The sequence below is a fragment of the Artemia sp. Qi Xiang Cuo genome, chromosome 11 (assembly GCF_049724085.1).
Source record: "Artemia sp. Qi Xiang Cuo chromosome 11, ASM4972408v1, whole genome shotgun sequence".
In the NCBI taxonomy this organism is placed as follows: Eukaryota; Metazoa; Arthropoda; class Branchiopoda; order Anostraca; family Artemiidae; genus Artemia; species Artemia sp. Qi Xiang Cuo.
In genome coordinates this window covers 28,571,767-28,589,225 of record NC_142804.1, presented here as the reverse complement: position 1 = coordinate 28,589,225, position 17,459 = coordinate 28,571,767, and the positions used below count along the sequence as shown (strand labels likewise).

Sequence of the window (17,459 nt, the reverse complement as noted above, 5' to 3'; positions counted from 1 at the left end):
TATACACCCACTCACAAACTAACACACACAAAAACTAACACACACACACACACAAAAAATTACACATCCACACCAAAACATAAAACCACACACAAACATACATACAAACAAAAACATACACACACACAAACACACACACAAACAAAACTCACACACACACACACAAACAAAAAAAAACACACACTAGATAACATAAAAAACAACTAAAAAAAAGAAAAACACACTAACAAATACACACAAACTAACACACACACACACAAACTATAAAACAAGAAAACTATAAAAAAAATGACAACAGAAAATTACATGAAAAAAAAAAAATACACACACACACACACACACACAAACTCACACACACACACACACACGACAACAAACACACCCATGACAAAACTTGCAAACACACAAACTTACAAACACACACACACACACACACACACACACAAAAAAAACACTAAAAATAGAACACAACAAAAAACTCAAAAAAAAAAGACAATAAAAATACAAACACACACACACACACACACACAAAAAATACAAGCAAAAAAACGAAAACTCACACACACACGCATCAAAATAACCAAAAACAAAAATAAAAAAAAAAACAAACACAAAAACACACACAAAAATACAAACATACACAGACGCACAAAAACTTACACACACACACACAAACACACACAAACTTACAAACAAACACACAAAAACTTACACATACCCAAAAAATCTATGACACACACAAACTTACGCACACACACACAAAAATTGACACCCACACGCAAAAACTTACATGCACACAAAAACTTACATGCACACAAAAACTTATACAAACACACAAAAACTGACACACACACACACAAACTTACACACACACACACAAACTAACACAAACACACACAAAAAAAAACACAAACACAAACAAACACACACACACATACACACACTGAAACATGCACACGAAAACAGACATTCACACAAAAACTTACACACACACACACACACTCAATACAAATAACACACACACACGACAAAGATTACACACACAAAATCTAAGACACACAAACATTAACACACACACACTCACACAAACTTACACCACACGCAAAAACTTACATGCACACAAAACATACATGCACACAAAAAATTACACACACAAAAACTTACGCACACTCACAAAAACTTACACACACACACAAAAACTTAAACACACACACACGAAAACTTACGCAGACACACTTAAGCTTACAAATACACATTCCAAAACTTACACACACACAAAAACTTACACACACTTACCATATCACAGTTACATTGTCTTACTTTTTCAAATTTCAATTTGAATTTTTGTCGTGAAATTCAAGAGTTGGAATATTTCAGTAGTGACTTGTTGTGCTTTACCTTCTCACAGTTACATTCTCTTGATTTTCGAAGTTCATTTGAATTTCTGTCATGAAATGCAAGAGTTGGAAAATTGGGTCTTAGTCCACCAGCCCGAATGGTGGAAATCCACTAGCTCAGTATTGGAGTCCCAGTCCACCAGCCCGAACGGTGGAAATTCACTGGCTCAGAATTGGGGTCTTAGTCCACCAGCCTGAATGGTGGAAATCCACTTGCTCATTTTGGGGTTCTCAGCCCACCAGTCTGAATGGTGTAAATTCACTGTTTAATTTAGGTTATGTTAACTTATAATGAGCGCTCTTGATAAGTTAACCTAACCTTTTCCGGCGAGTATGGTTAGGTTAGGCTAGATTAAGTTAGATTAGGTTAAGTTAGGTTAGGTTAGCCCATGTACGCTTCTCTTAGGTTAGCTTAGGATAGGTGAGAGACAGGCAAAAAGTTAGGTGTATGATTAGGTTAGGTTAGATTAAATTAGGTTAGTTTAAGTTAGGTTAGGCTATGTTATCCTTCGGACGCGGGCTTACGTAGCGTCAACTAACCTATCCGAACTGTCCCTAACCTAACTGAATCTAACCTAACCTAACCTAATCCTAAACCGCACTTTTTGTCGTTCTCTCACCCAACCTAAGCCAATCTAAGTGAAGCATGCGTTGGCTAGCCTTACCTAAATTGACCAAAACAAACTTAATCGAGTCTAACCTATACATACTCGCTGGTAAAGGTTAGGTTAAATTATCATGAGCTCTCATGATAAGTTAACCTAACCTAACTTAAACAGTGAATTTCCAACATTCAGACTGGTGGACTAAGACCCCAATATTGAGCTAGTGTATTTCCACCATTCGGTTTGGTGGACTAAGACCCTAATTCTGAGCTAGTGAATTTCCACCGTTCAGGCTGGTGGACTGGGACCCCAATACTGAGATAGTGATTTCCACCATTCGGGCTGGTGGACTAAGACCCCAATTTTCCAACTCTTGCATTTCATGACAGAAATTCAAAATGAACTTCGAAAAATCAAGAGAATGTAACTGTGAGAAGGTAAAGCACAACAAGTCACTACTGAAATATTCCAACTCTTGTATTTCACGACAGAAATTCAAAATGAAATTTGAAAAATTAAGACAATGTAACTGTGATCTGGTAAGTGTGTGTAAGTTTTTGTGTGTGTGTAAGTTTTGGAGGGTGTGTGTGTTAGTTTTCGTGTGTGTGCGTTAGTTTTTTTGTGTGTACGTGTGTGTGTTAGTGTTTGTGCGCGTGTGTAATTTTTTGAGTGAAATTTATTTTTTGCGTGTGATTTTTATTTTTGTCGTGTGTGACTAAGTTTTTGTGTGTGTGTGTGTAAGTTTTTGTGTGTCTTTTCTTTTGTGTGTGTTAGATTTGTCGTGTGTGTGTGTGTGAGTTTGTGTGTGTGTGTGTGTGTGTAAGTTTTTGTGTGCATTTAAGTTTTCGTGTTCATGTGTATGTGTGTGTGTGTGTGTGTGTGTGTTTGTGTGTGTGTGTGTTTGTGTGTGTGTTTGTGTGTGTGCGTGTGTGTTAGTTTTTGTGTGTGTGTGTAAGTTTTTGTGTTCTTGTAAGTTTTTGTGTGCTTGTTAGTTTTTGCGTGTGGGTGTTAGTTTTTGTGTGTGTGTGTTAGTTTTTGTGTGTCTAAGCTTTTGTGTGTGGGTGTAAGTTTTTGTGTGTGTGTTTGTAAGTGTGTGTGTGTGTTTTTGTGTTTGTGTGTGTTTTGTTTTTTTTTTTTTTTGGGGGTGTTTTTTTTTTTTTTTGTGTGTTTTTTTTTTTTTTTGTGTGTGTTTTTTTTTGCGTGTGTGTGTAAGGTTTCGTGTGTGTGTTTTTTAGTGTTGTGTGTGTGTGTGTGTTTGTGTGTGTTTGTTTTTGTGGGTGTGTGTGTTTGTTTTTTTTTGTGTTAATGTGTAAGTTTTTTTTTGTGTGTGTGTGTGTGTGTGTGTGTAAGTTTTTGTGTTTTTTTTTGTTTGCAGGTTTTTTTTATTTGTCGTGTGTGTGTGTTTTTTTTTGAGTTTTGTGTGTGTGTGTGTGTGTGTGTGTTTTTGTTTGCATGTAAGTTTTTGTGTGCATGTAAGTTTTAGTGTGCATGTGAAAGTTTGTGTGTGAGTGTGTGTGTGTGTGTGTAAGTTTGTGTGTGTGTAAGTTTTGTGTGTGTTTGTGTGTTGTTGTGTGTGTTTTTGTTGGAGAGTGTGTGTTTGTGTGTGTGTGTGTGTGTGTTTGTTTTTGTGTGTGTGTTTGTTTTTTTGTGGTTGTTATTTTTAGTGTGAATGTGTTTGTTTTTGTGTGTGTGTGTGTGTGTGTAAGTTTTTGTGTGTAGGTTTTGGCGTGTGTGTATAAGTTTTAGTGTGTGTGTGTGTAAGTTTTAATGTGTGCGTGTGTAAGTTTTTTTGTGTGTGTGTGTGTTAGTTTTAGTGTGTGTGTGTAATTTTTCTTGTGTGTGTGTAAGTTTTTGTGTGTGGGTGTAAGTTTTTGTGCGTGTGTGTAAGTTTTTGTGTGCATGTAAGTTTTTATGTGAATGTAAGTTTTAGTGTGCATGTGTTAGTTTTTTGTATGTTTGTGTGTGTGTGTGTGTGTGTTTGTGTGCGTTAGTTTTCGTGTGTGTGTGTTAGTTTTTGTGTGTGTGTTTTAGTTTTTGTGAGTGTGTGTAATTTTGAGTGTGTGTGTAAGTTTTTGTGTAAATTTAAGTTTTTGTGTGAATTTAAGTTTTTGAGTGTGTGTGTTAGTTTTTGAGTGTCGGTGTAAGTTTTTGTGTGTGTGTGTGTGTAAGTTTTAGGGTGTCTAAGCTTTTGTGTGTGTAAGTCTTGACGTGTGTGTGTGTAAGTTTTCGTGTGTGGAAAAATTTAGAAGTGTCCAACTCAGAAAAGCCCGAAAACGTAATTTACATATCCCAAATCCTAAGTTTCAGACAACACACTCCTATGAGTGGCTAAGAAATCTAGCTCAGAAAAGTCTGAAAAAAGCAAACTAGTCATCCCAAACTATTGGTTTCAGACAACAAACACCTATGATGGACTAAGAATCCTAGCTCTGAAAAGTTCAAATAGCAAACTACACATCCCAAATCGTAATTTTCTGACAACATACACCTATGAAAGGCTATGAAACCTAGCTAATAAAAGCTGGAAATAGCAAATTAACCATCCCAAATCATAAGATTTAGACAGCACTCACCTATGAACGGCTAAGAAATCCATCCCTGAAAGGTAAAAAAATAGTAACCAACACATCCCAAATCATATGCTTCAGACAACACACACTTATAAAAGACTCAGAACTCCTACTCAGAAAAGCCCAAAATAGTAATTTACATATCCCAAATCATAGTTTTCTGAAAGGACACACCTATGAAAGGCTAAGAAATCTAGCTCAGAAAAGTCAAAAATTGCAAACTAGTCATCCCAAACTATAGGTTTCAGACAACAAACACCTATGAAAGGCTAAGAAATCCAGCTCAGAAAAGTCAAAAGTAGCAATCCATCCATCACAAATCATAGGTTTCAGACAACACAACCCAATGAAAGGCGAGGACATATCGCTTAGAACCTACATAACGAGTACGGTACATATCCCAATCAAAGTTTAAAGACAACAGTCAACTATGAAAGGTGAAGAAACCTCGCTCAGACAAGTCAAAAATAGCAAACAAGTCATCCCAAACTATAGGTTTCAGACAATAAACACCTATGATAGGCTCAGAAATTCAACTCAGAAAAGTCAAAAGTAGCAATCCACCCATCCCAAATCATAGGTTTCAGACAACACACACCTAGGAAAGACTAAGAAATCCCACTCAGAAAAGCCCGAAATAGTAATTTACATATCCAAAATCATAGGTTTCAGACAACATTCACCTATGAAAGACTAAGAAACCTTAGCTCAGAAAAGCCTGAAATATTGAAACTACTCATCCCAAAGTAGAAGTTCCAGACAACAAACGCCTATGACGGAATAATAATCAAAGCTATGAAAAGTTCAAATAGCAAACTACACATCCAAAATCATAAATTTCAGACAACACACACCTATGAAAGGATAAGAAATCTAGCTCAGAAAAGACAAAAATAGCAAACCACTCATCCCAATCATAGTTTTCAGTCAACACACACCTATGAAAGGCTAATAAATCCAGCTCAGAAAAGTCAAAAATAGCAAACTACATATCCCAAATCATAAGTTTCAGTCAACGCACAGCAACGAAAGACTAAGAAACCTAGCTCAGAAAAGTCAAAAATAGCAAACTACTCATCCCAAACTACTGGTTTCAGACAACATTCACCTACGAAATACTAGGAAACCTTAGCTCAGAAAAGCCTGAAATAGAAAACAAAACATCCCAAATCATAATTTTCCGACAATACATACCTAAGAATGGCTAAGAAAACTAGCTCAGAAAAGTCGAAAATAGCAAACTATACATCCCAAATCATAGGTTTCAGACATCAAACAACTATGAAAGAATAGGAAATCCAACTCAGAAAAGCCCGAAATAGTAATTTACATATCCCATATCATAAGTTTCAGGCAGCATTCACCTACGAAATACTATATCCCAAATCATAAGTTTCAGACAGCATTCACCTACGAAATACTAAGAAACCTTAGCTCAGAAAAGTCTGAAATAGCCGACTACTCATCCCAAACTCGAAGTTTTAGACAACAAACACCTATGAGTGACTAAGAATCATAGCTCTGAAAAGTCCAAAAAGCAAACTATACCTCCCAAATCATAATTTTCTGAAAGCACACACATATGATAGGCTAAGAAATCTAGCTCAGAAAAGTCGAAAATAGCAAATTAACCATTCCAAATCATAGGTTTCAGTCAAAACACACCTACGAATGGCTAAGAAATCCTGCTCAGAAAAGTAAAAAAATAGCAACCCACACACCCCAAATCATAGTTTTCAGACATCACACACCTACGAAAGACTATGAAATCATGTTATGAACAGTAAGAAATAGAAAATTACATATCCCAAATCATAGGTTTCAGACAGCACACACCTATGAACGGATAAGAAACCTAGCTCAGAAAAGTCAAAAATAGCAAACTAGTCATCCGAAACTATATGTTTCAGACAACAAACACCTATGAAAGGCTAATAAATCCAGCTCATAAAAGTCAAAAGTAGCAAACCACCCATCCCAAATCATAGGTTTCAGTCAACACACACCTATGAAAGGCTAATAAATCCAGCTCAGAAAAGTCAAAAATAGCAAACTACATATCCCAAATCATAGGTTACAGACAACACACACCAACGAAAGACTAAGAAACCTAGCTCAGAAAAGACAAAAATAGCAAACTACTCATCCCAAACTATTGGTTTCAGACAACATTCACCTACGAAATACTCGAAAACCTTAGCTCAGAAAAGCCTGAAATAGCAAACTACACATCCCAAATCATAATGTTCTGACAACGCATACCTATGAAAGGCTAAGAAATCAAGCTCAGAAAAGTCGAAAATAGCAAACTACACATCCCAAATCATAGGTTTCAGACACTACACACCTATGAAAGACTAAGAAATCCAACTCAGAAAAGCCCGAAATAGTACTTTAACTATCCCAAATCTTTCGTTTCAGACAGAATTCAACTAATAAATAATTATATAAATTATATCATAAAATAATGAAATAGACAACTACTCACCCCAATCCCGAAGTTTCAGACAACAAACACATATGATTGAATAAGAATCATAGCTCTGAAAAGTCCAAAAAGAAAACTACACCTACCAATTCATAATTTTCTGAAAGGACACATATATGATAGGCTAAGAAATCTAGATCATAAAAGTCAAAAAAAGCAAATTAACCACCCCAAATCATAGGTTTCAGTCAACACACACCTACGAAAGGCTATGAAATCCAGCTCAAAAAGGTAAAAAAAATAGCAACCCAAAAACCCCAAATCATAGGTTTCAGACAACACAAACCTACGAAAGAATAAGAAATCTGGTTATGAAAAGTCGTAAATAGCAAATTACATATCCCAAATCATAGGTTTCAGACAACACACACATATGAACGTCTAAGAAACCTAGCTCAGAAAAGACAAAAATATCAAACTAGTCATCCCAAACTATAGGTTTCAGACAACAAACACCTATGAAAGGCTAAGAAATCCAGCTCAGAAAAGTCAAAAGTAGCAATCCACCCATCCCAAATCATAGGTTTCATACAACACACACCTATGAAAGACTAAGAAATCCAGCTCAGAAAAGTCAAAAATAGTAAACTACATATCCCAAATCATCGGTTTCAGTCAACACACACCAACAAAAGACTAAGAAACCTAGCTCAGAAAAGTCAAAAATAGCAAACTATTCATCCCAGACTATTGGTTTCAGTAAGCATTCACCTACGAGATACTAGAAAACCTTAGCTCAGAAAAGCCTGAAATAGCAAACTATACATCCCAAATCATAATTTTCTGACAACGCATACCTATGAAAGGCTAAGAAATCCAGCTCAGAAAAGTCGAAAATAGAAAACTACACATCCCAAATCACAGGTTTCAGACACCACACACCTATGAAAGACTAAGAAATCCAACTCACAAAAGTCAAAAATAGCAAACTACATATCCCAAAACATCAGTTTCACTCAACACACACAAACGAAACGCTAAGAAACCTAGCTCATAAAAGCCTGAAATAGCAAACTACTCATCACAAACTATTGGTTTCAGACAGCATTCACCTAGGAAATACTAGGAAACCATATCTCAGAAAAGCCTGAATTAGCAAACTACACATCCCCAATCATGGGTTTCAGACAATACACATCAAAGAAAGACGGGTGCTCGGGGAGAGCCTTTGAGGGTCTGTGGGTCCCTTGAGGGTCGGTGGTCCTTTGGGAGCTCGGGGGCACTTTTGGGGACCGGGGGATGGGCTTTGGGGGGCCTGGGGGACATTTGGGGGTCTGGGTGGGCCTTGGGGGCGCCGGGAGGGCCTTTGGGTGCCTGGGGGACATTTGGGGACCGGTGGAGGGCCTTTGGGACCCCGTTGGTCCTTTGGGAGCTCGATGGGCCTTTGGGGGGGCCCGGGGATGGCATTTGGGGGTCTGGGTGGGCCTTTGGGGTGCCGGTGGCCCTTTGGGAGCTTGGGGGGCCTTTGAGTGTCCGGGGGGGGCAGTTGGAGGCCTGGGGGACATTTGGGGACCGGTGGAGGGCCTTTGGGAGCTTGGAGGGCCTTTGAGGACCGGGGGCTTCCTTCGGGGTTGGGGTAGGAGGATTGGAACCCTTTGGGGTTGGGTTAGAGGACCTCACAACACTGTTCAAATGAAACTTGTGTATTATAACGACCACAGAGTTTCACCATTAAATTCTCTTCTAAAATCTCTTCAAAATCTTCTTTTAAATGTCTCTATCTGTTCCGCCGAAATAGTTCCATAACCTGTCTAAAACGGTTTCGCCCAAATAATCCCTAAACGCAAATTCAGCGTGTTCCTTTGTTATTGGCATCTCTGTGCTAACGCATTTCAAATTAATAGGAAACCTTTTCGCGCGCTAAAACAATTCATCACTAAGATGTTTCTTGCCTAATTGTTTCCATGGCCTTTGGCTATTAATATCCTTTGGAGTTCGACCAAAAGAGTTGTTTCCGAGGCAATGACATTAATGACTTGGATCTATTCCTGGAGAATCGTTTCTATGCGAAAATTTTTAAAGTCTGACAGATGATGTCAGTGGTTGATTGATCTGTCAAGAAAGGGGAATTAATTTGTTGTTTCTAAGGGGAATTATTGATTCACGATAGGTGAATTGAGGTCGACAGCACAGGTGTTCCAAGGTCGATGTTGTTGTTGTAAGTGCACGTTCTCAGCGAATGCGAAGGTCGATGTTGTTGTTGTTGACACACTTTGATTATGCAATCAATTTAGGTCATTGACCCCATTAACCACGTGTTCTAACTAATGACTCTATGCCCATATATGGTGTGGGATCAGTATTCTATGCCCATATATGGTGTTCGTACGGGAGATATTATGGCCATTCTACTTTTATCGATACTTTGTTACGCAGATGATGTTCTTAATGTTAGTAGGACCACTAGCGGGTTAGAAAAATGTTTCCGAGAAATTTCAGAAAATTACCGTGAAATTGGGCTTTCCCTAAACGCAGCAAAATGTGAAGTTTTGATTTTCAGTGAGTTAGGTGTGACAAGAGTTGATGATGCATCTATAGATTTGAGTAAAGCCTTGTGATAAGTTGACATATCTTGGTCTCCCAATTGGTAAGAATCTTAAGAAAACTAAGCAGCTAATTTTGGAAAATATGGAGAGTAAATTCCGTCGCTCATATAGTGCGATTGTAAGTTCCCAATTCCATTTGAATAGAACCCTTCTCGAAAGGATTTTTAATAGTGTAGCCCTGCCATATGTTCTATATTTAGTGCTGTTTTACCAAATATTTAGGGAATTTAATCGTCTTAGAACGAAGCATTCGTTTTTTAGATATGCTAAGTTTCTACTGCGAGTCCCCCCGTGGACCCGTAACTCATACCTTATAAGAAAATATAGCCCATCGGATCCATGTGTCAAGCTATGTGAGCGTAATGCTCATATGTGCAGTAAGGAAACTGGCAATGAATGGCAAAATGTCATTTTTTGATGTTTAATGTTGGTTTTTGCTTTTGATTCTTTGATTTTCTTCTCTTTTCTTTGTTTTGAATGTACTCCATCTTTCTTTTTTCTTTTTGTATGATGGGTCATAAATAAATACATACATACATACATATAAGCCTATCAGAGACAAAAACAATTTTGGACCCCTTTTGTATATGACAAATCAATACAGCCATAATTAGTTTCAAATGATTGAAGAAACAAAATTAAAGCCCTTTTTTGGGCATATTTACTTTTGTAGTCCTTTACTTTTGTGGTCTAGAATTACCAAAACCATTCAAAATCAAGTAACAGTGCTGAATAAGAGTCTCATCTGTCCGTGCTGATCAGAAAAGTTACAGGCCCATTTCAGGGCAAAAGAAATTCATCGCAAGTTGTCAAACTTTCGAATAACAATTGTCAATCCTGTTTTGAACGAACCAATATTTAGGAAACAAACATGTTTTAGCCCTCTTATCTCTTTCCCTAAGCATAATATTTGAATTCCCCTTGCCCATTCCAAACATTCCCTAAAAGGTTTAAGTCTAATTACACGGTTATTTTTGACATATTACATATACACTATTTCATATCATACGATATTATAATGTCTTTTAATTTACCTCACTGCTTCACCATTAATAAGCTAGAAGTTCCACTAGATATTTTAGGTGTACGATACATACAAATTTTGCCACCACATACCTTCCCTTTCAACACAAAATATGCAAAATAAGTCCCCTTGCCCCTACCACCCCAACAATCTGGGAGTTTTAGCTCAGGATCCACAAGTTGTTCTTATTATGTTTCAGACAAAACTATTTTGATGGCCTGGATCCAGTTTCTTCTGATTTACCTCAGCCCCTCCGCCAAACGAAAATTCATTTTCCAAATGGTCCCCATTGCCCTTTAAAATTTTCCACTCAATCCCCTAAGCTGTCCCTGGGATACTTTGTAGATACACTATTTTGATTCGCTGGGTATATATGATTTCTTTCCGTTTACATAACTACTTTGCCAGGAATATATTCTAGTTTAATATGGGCCCATAGTAACAAAAATATTAAAAAGACTGAAGACCGAATTTTTAGATCCCCTCCTCTGCACCTTAATACCTCCCAAGTTAAGCATCGACATTTGCTTGCCACCCTATTTTCAACAATACTTGAAACTATTTGCATTTCTAGCCCCCCCCCCACTGCCTCACACTATCCAAAAATTATAACTGCACCTGGCAAGTCATTCCCAAGGTATTGCAGAGACTACTTTAACAGCCTGGATACACAGAGTGTCTTTAGATTTACATTAGCTCCCTTTCCAATTTCAAAATTTTAGGTTAACTTTACCTCCGAACACCCTTGAAAGTTCAGACTCTATCTCCCAAGGCGTTCTAGATATATCGGGGATTCCATATTTTGTAATCCTGGGCATATATAATGTATTATGATTTACCTGCAACTTCACTATGAACAAAATCTCATTCCCATGGGGGCACAAAGTGTCAAAACTTCTTGGCAGACTAGAGGCAAAACACGTTTAGCCCTTCAGTGCCCCTTCCCGAAAATTAAAATTCACGGTCCATACGCCCCCCCCCTCGCAAAAAAAAATAAGTTTCAACTTGATCTCTCAGGCCATTCCCAAGATATTACAAATTTTTGATAACTGCTAAAATTACAGTTACTATCTTTTAGCCTTGCAAAAAGTAAATCACTATTTTGAAACCTGGCAACATACATAGTGCACAAGTATTTCGTACCTGGCTACTTAATCGTGAATAAATTCGTAACCTCACAACCTCACAAGACACAACGCAAAATCGTTAACCTCACAAGACACCAAACCTATTTAGCCCCCCTCCCTCAACAAAAACTGGAAGTCCCCAAGTACATCCTCCGTCTTGAAGTTTCAACTATATCCCCAAGGATATTAGAGATACAGTATTTTGAAAACCTGGATGTATACAGAGTCTTTTGATTTAACTCTCCTCTTTCCTCTAAAGTCAAGATTCAACATGAAATTGCCTCAACCCCCTCCCATGCTCAACACTCCCAGAAAGTTTCAACTTGACACTCCAAGTCATTCCAGAGACATTTCAGATAAGCAATTTTTATAACCTAGCAGCAAATAACGTCTTCTGATTTACCTCACTGCTTAACTCTTCATAGATTATAGATCATATAGAGCAGCTTATTGTGCAAAACCATTTTGGTGGATCGGAGGTAAATATTGTTTGCCCACTCCACCAAATACAAAATTTGGATTACCCTTGGTCCACCTCTCCCCTTCCTTTCCCAAATAGTACCTGAAAGTTTCAACTTCATTTCCCATGCTAATCCTCCGATATTGCAGATAGGCTATTTCAATAACCTGGATATAGTGCCTTTTGATTTACCTCTTCCTCCTCTACTATGTCAAAATTTGCGACCTATTCGATCCCCTCAATTCTCCATGAAGTTTCAACTTGACACCCCCCCCCCCCAGCTATTGCAGATAATTTGAAAACTTGGATACACATAGCCCATTTAGATTTAGTCAGGAACGCAAGCAGTTTCCACGATATGCACTAGGAAAATTCTGGGATTTTTTGACCAAGCAAACAATTCCTAAGAGCTACTCACTCATAAAAGATGTAAGCTCAAACATGGCCACCTTTTCTTCTAGAATTTATCCACCAACAACGAGTAATTTACACAGTCTACAGCTATTATCCCTGGGGTTGTCAAAGTGATCCCAGCCTCAGAGCAATAGTTATTAGACTTTGACGTTCCTGAACAAAATGACTATCTCAAAATTTTGATTCAATATCATGAGAGTTACAGGGGGGCAAATGGCATAAAAAGGCAAGGGAGAGAGGCTGGTTGCTTTCTGATAACTTTTGGCCCTTTAAAATGCATAAGACCTTTGAATTTAAAATCAAATGATCCCCCTGCATAATTTCAACAACCACCTCCTCAATACAAAGTGCCAAGGAAAATAGGTTTTCTGCCCTTTCTTGGGTCCCATTCTGAGGGGATCTAGTAATTGTTTTTCCAATTTCATTTTTGCCTGAGGGTCCCTCAGCCAAGATACTTAAGGATATAAGTTTTAAGAAAAGAGGAAACAAGTTTTTAGCCCCATTTTTCATTGACAGGGGCACTATGCATAAACACAATTTCTTTGCAAATTAGGCTCCTCTTGGCCAAGGACTTACGGCTTTAAGCATCAAACTCAGTAAGGACAAGCAATTATTGACCCATTTCAGAGAACAATCCCTGAAAGCTTCAAGCCAATGAAAACACCCCAAAATTAAACAACCCACCTGCCTCTTAAACCATTATAAAACCTAAGGGCATGCAAATGTCAAATTTGATTATTTAGTCCTTGTCCAAGGGGATACATAGTTCATACTGCCTACATTCACTGTCTAGTTCATATTTCAATGTTTTTGTCTTGAAGAATAACAAAAAGACAAAACCAAATTAGTAAAAATAAAAATACAAAAAAAAAAATCTTATCATCTTTTACAAAACTGTCAAACAAATCCTACCCAGCAAAATAAATTTTTTGAATGCAAATTTAGTTTCTTTATGTATATTTTTTTTAAGGGAACCAGGGTGAATTATCCAAGATTTCTTCTAACAAATTTAATTGTTATGTAACATTAAAGTTGGTACATAAACATTATAAAAGTCTTATTAAACACTGACTTTACCTGATACATTTACAATAGTCAGTTAATTTCCAATGACTATCTGTCTTGTGCTCTCCACCTTCCAGTCTGCCTATATTTGTCAATAAACTAATATCTTGCAGTCTAAAGATTGTTGCTTTCTTCCAACTTTTTCCTGAAATAGGACCGAATAAGAACGACTGAGATTGTTCTGAAAAAAATATGTATTCAATTAAGGTTTTAAGCAGGGAATACAAATAGCCATAAAATTGTAACTGTAGGCATATTCAATAGTTTTCTGCTTTAGCAGTCAGGCAATTGCTATAGCACCCCTTAGAACACTAAACTTCACTAAAAAGCCCATTATGTACATGAGACAAACACGTCTCATATTAACAAAAAAATAACCTGAAACCCCTAAAACTGGTGTCTGATTGAAACAACAAGTACACCATTGGAACAGCCTTTGCTGAAAACACTATCTAGGAAGCTTAAAAGTTCCTTGGCTTAAACAAGAATGGAAATCCATTGGCTTGAAAAACAAGGAAAGTGGCTGCAACCATGATATTCTGCATCAAAAGCATCTTTTTTTCGTTTTGTTTTCCTATGCAGCTAGCTGGGCACTGGAACATCACAGATAGTTGTTTAAGGGCTCATTTTAAAGTAAATTGGAACATTTAGTGTCTTTCGTAATTGACAAAAACCACTATTTAAAAAAAAATCAATTTTTTACGAAAAAAATTCATTTCCATAAACAAGATTATGAATGACGTCATAACCGTAGGTTGTAAATAAAAAGTAAAACCTATACTACAATTTTACTAACGTCAGCACCGTCAGCATATAACGACGTCAGGCAATATGTGTTAAACGAAGAAAAAAAGGAAAAAAGAAATAGAAAAAAGAAAGGAAAAATTTAGACTAATGTCAGATGTATATAAATGTTACTATAAAATATTAGTTACTCTATTACAGAATTAATTAAAAAAACTTTTTCCAAAATAAGTTTTTACCAAAATAAGTTTTTCAAAGAAAAGTAAAGAACTCCATTAAACAAAAATGAGCAAAAATAAAATCAAATAATCTACCAACGTCAAAACTACCACAAATCAGCATCGATAAATAAATGAAACCCAAAACGAACAGAAATTACAATAAATAACCCGAGTCAAACTCAAAACGAGCAGAAATTAACATAAGTTGGGCGCAAAACCCCTATGCCTTCCCACGGCCAGAACAAAATATGCACTTTACTGAAAAAAATATAAATGTTTTTACTTTTATAACTTTAATAAATCAAATAATTTTAACATTTTGATTACTAAATAACAGTATATGTATATTAAACTGACAATGCATATTCATTTGTATTTTTTCAGTAAAGTGTAAATTTTGTTCAAGGATGGGCGTGGGGGGGCTATTTGCCCTCCAATCACTTTCGACTATTAAAAAGGGCACTAGCCCTTTGAATTTCTAATCGAATTAGCCTTTTTTGAAGTTTCTACGACAACACCTTCTATAAAAACCTTATACGCCCCCAGGGCCAGGGCATCCTTCTCAAAAACATATTTTCTATCTGAAAATCAACTAGTCTACGCTAAACAAAATGGTTATCTCAAAATGTTGATTGGATGTGTTTGGGTGAATGATGGACGTGGGGGGAGGTGTCCAATCAAATGAGCCTCTTTGAAGTTTCTATGACAACGCCTTCTATAAAAACTTTATATACCCCAGGACATAACTTAAAACCCTTACCTTGAGAGTTGCTAGGGAGTGTCCTCCTCAAAAACATATTTTCTATCTGGAAATAAACTATGCTGAACAAAATGGCTATCTCAAAATTTTGATTGGATATGTTTGGGGAATGATGGGCGTGGGGGAGGGGCTAGTTCCCTCCAATCACTTTCGACTATTAAGAAGGGAACTAACCCTTTGAATTTCCAATCAAATGAGCCTGTTTTGAAGTTTCTTCGAACACGCCTTCTTATAAAAACCTTATATGCCCCCAGGGCATAACATAAAACCCTTGCCTTGAGGGTTGTGGGGGAGTGTCCTCCTAAAAAACATATTTTCTATCTGGAAATCAACTAGCCTACGCTGAACAAAATGGCAATCTCAAAATTCTGATTGGATGTGTTTGGGGGAATGATGGGCGTGGGGGGCTAGTTGCCAATCACTTTCAACTATTAAAGAGGGCACTAGCCATTTGAATTCCGAATCGAATGAGCCTGTTTTGAAGTTTCTACGACAACGCCTTCTATACTAAACCTTATATGCCCCCAGGGCATAACTTTAAACCTTTGCCCTGAGGGTTGTGGGGGAGTGTCCTCCTCAAAACATATTTTCTATCAGGAAATCAACTACGCTGAACAAAATTGTTGTCTCAAAATTTTGATTGGAGGTATTTGGTTGAATGATGGGCGTGGGGGGGGGGGGCTATTTGCCCTCCAATCACTGTCGACTATTAAAAAAGGCACTAGCCCGTTGACTTTCCAATCAAATGAGCCTCTTTTAAAGTTTCTAAGACAACGCCTTCTAAAAGAGCCTTATATCCCCCCAGGGTTTAACTTAAAACGCTTGTTCTGAGGATTGTGGGGGAGTGTCCTCCTAATAAAAATATTTTCTATCAGGAGCTCTATTAGGCTGAACAAAATGGCTATCTCACAATTTTGATTAGATTTGTTTGGTTTAATGAAGAGCGTGGAGGGGGTCTAGTTGCCCTCCAATCACTTGCGACTACTAAAAAGGGCACTAGCCCTTTGAATTTCCAATCAAATGAGCCTGTTTTGAAGTTTCTACGACAACGCCTTCTAAAAAAACCTCATATGCCCCCAGGGCATAACTTAAAACCCTTGCCCCGAGGGTTGTGGGGGAGTGTCCTCCTCAAAAAATATTTTCTATCTGGAAATCAGCTACGCTGACAAAATGCCTATCTCAAAATTTCGATTAGATGTGTTTGGGGGAATAATGGGCGTGGGGAGGGGGGGCTAGTTGCCCTCTGATCACTTTCGACTATTAAAAAGCGCACTAGCCCTTTGAATTTCCAATCGAATGAGGCTTTTTCTAAGTTTCTACGACAACGCCTTCAAAAAAAACCTTATAAGCCCCCAGGTCATAACTTAAAACCCTTGCCCTGAGGGTTGTGGAGGAGTGTCCTCCTCATTCCTCAAAAACATATTTTCTAACTGGAAATCAACTACGCTTTACAAATTGGCTATCTCACAATTTTGATTGGATGTGTTTGGGGGAGTGATGGGCGTGGGGGGGGGGGCTAGTTGTCCTCCAATCACTTTCGACTATTAAAAAGGCCACTAGCCCTTTGAATTTCCAATCGAATGAAGCTGTTTCGAAGTTTCTATGGCAACGCCTTCTTTAAGAGCCTTATATACCCCCAGGGCATAAACTTCCACGCTTTCTATGAGTGTTTTGGGAAAGTGTCTTGGGCAAAAACCCACTTTAGATGCCACAAGCAACTACTCTAATCTACATAGACATTACGCCATTCTTATAGAATGTGTTTGAGGGAAGGTTTAGCGTGAGGGGGGGGAGGGCGACTTGCCCTCCAATTACATTTCACTACTAAAAAGGGTACTAGAACTCTCGATTTCCAATCGAATGAACCCCTTTTGAAGTCTCTACGACAACCCCTTCTATATGAAGTGCCCTGCTTTAAAGAAAAATGATATTAAACTGTACATTGTGTCAACATTGATCTTATATGCCCTCAGTGCATAACTTAAAACCCTTGCCCTGAGGGGTGTGGGGGAGTGTCCTCCTCAAAATGTTATTTTCT

At 37.6% G+C, this 17,459-nt stretch overlaps 1 protein-coding gene across 5 annotated transcripts in view; it reads right to left on the bottom strand.

Moving 5' to 3' along the window:
• Positions 1 to 17,459, bottom strand: part of Atac2 (Ada2a-containing complex component 2) — a 224,564-nt gene that overhangs the window by 100,692 nt on the left and 106,413 nt on the right. For 3 of the 5 annotated variants that reach the window (XM_089096663.1, XM_089096659.1, XM_089096660.1), the window contains exon 2: positions 13,709 to 13,877. In XM_089096663.1, coding sequence (XP_088952789.1) covers positions 13,709 to 13,717 — 9 coding nt within the window. In that variant the 5' untranslated portion in view covers positions 13,718 to 13,877. The remainder of the gene's footprint in view (positions 1 to 13,708; positions 13,878 to 17,459) is intronic. The other 2 variants (XM_089096661.1, XM_089096662.1) reach the window with 1 other exon arrangement.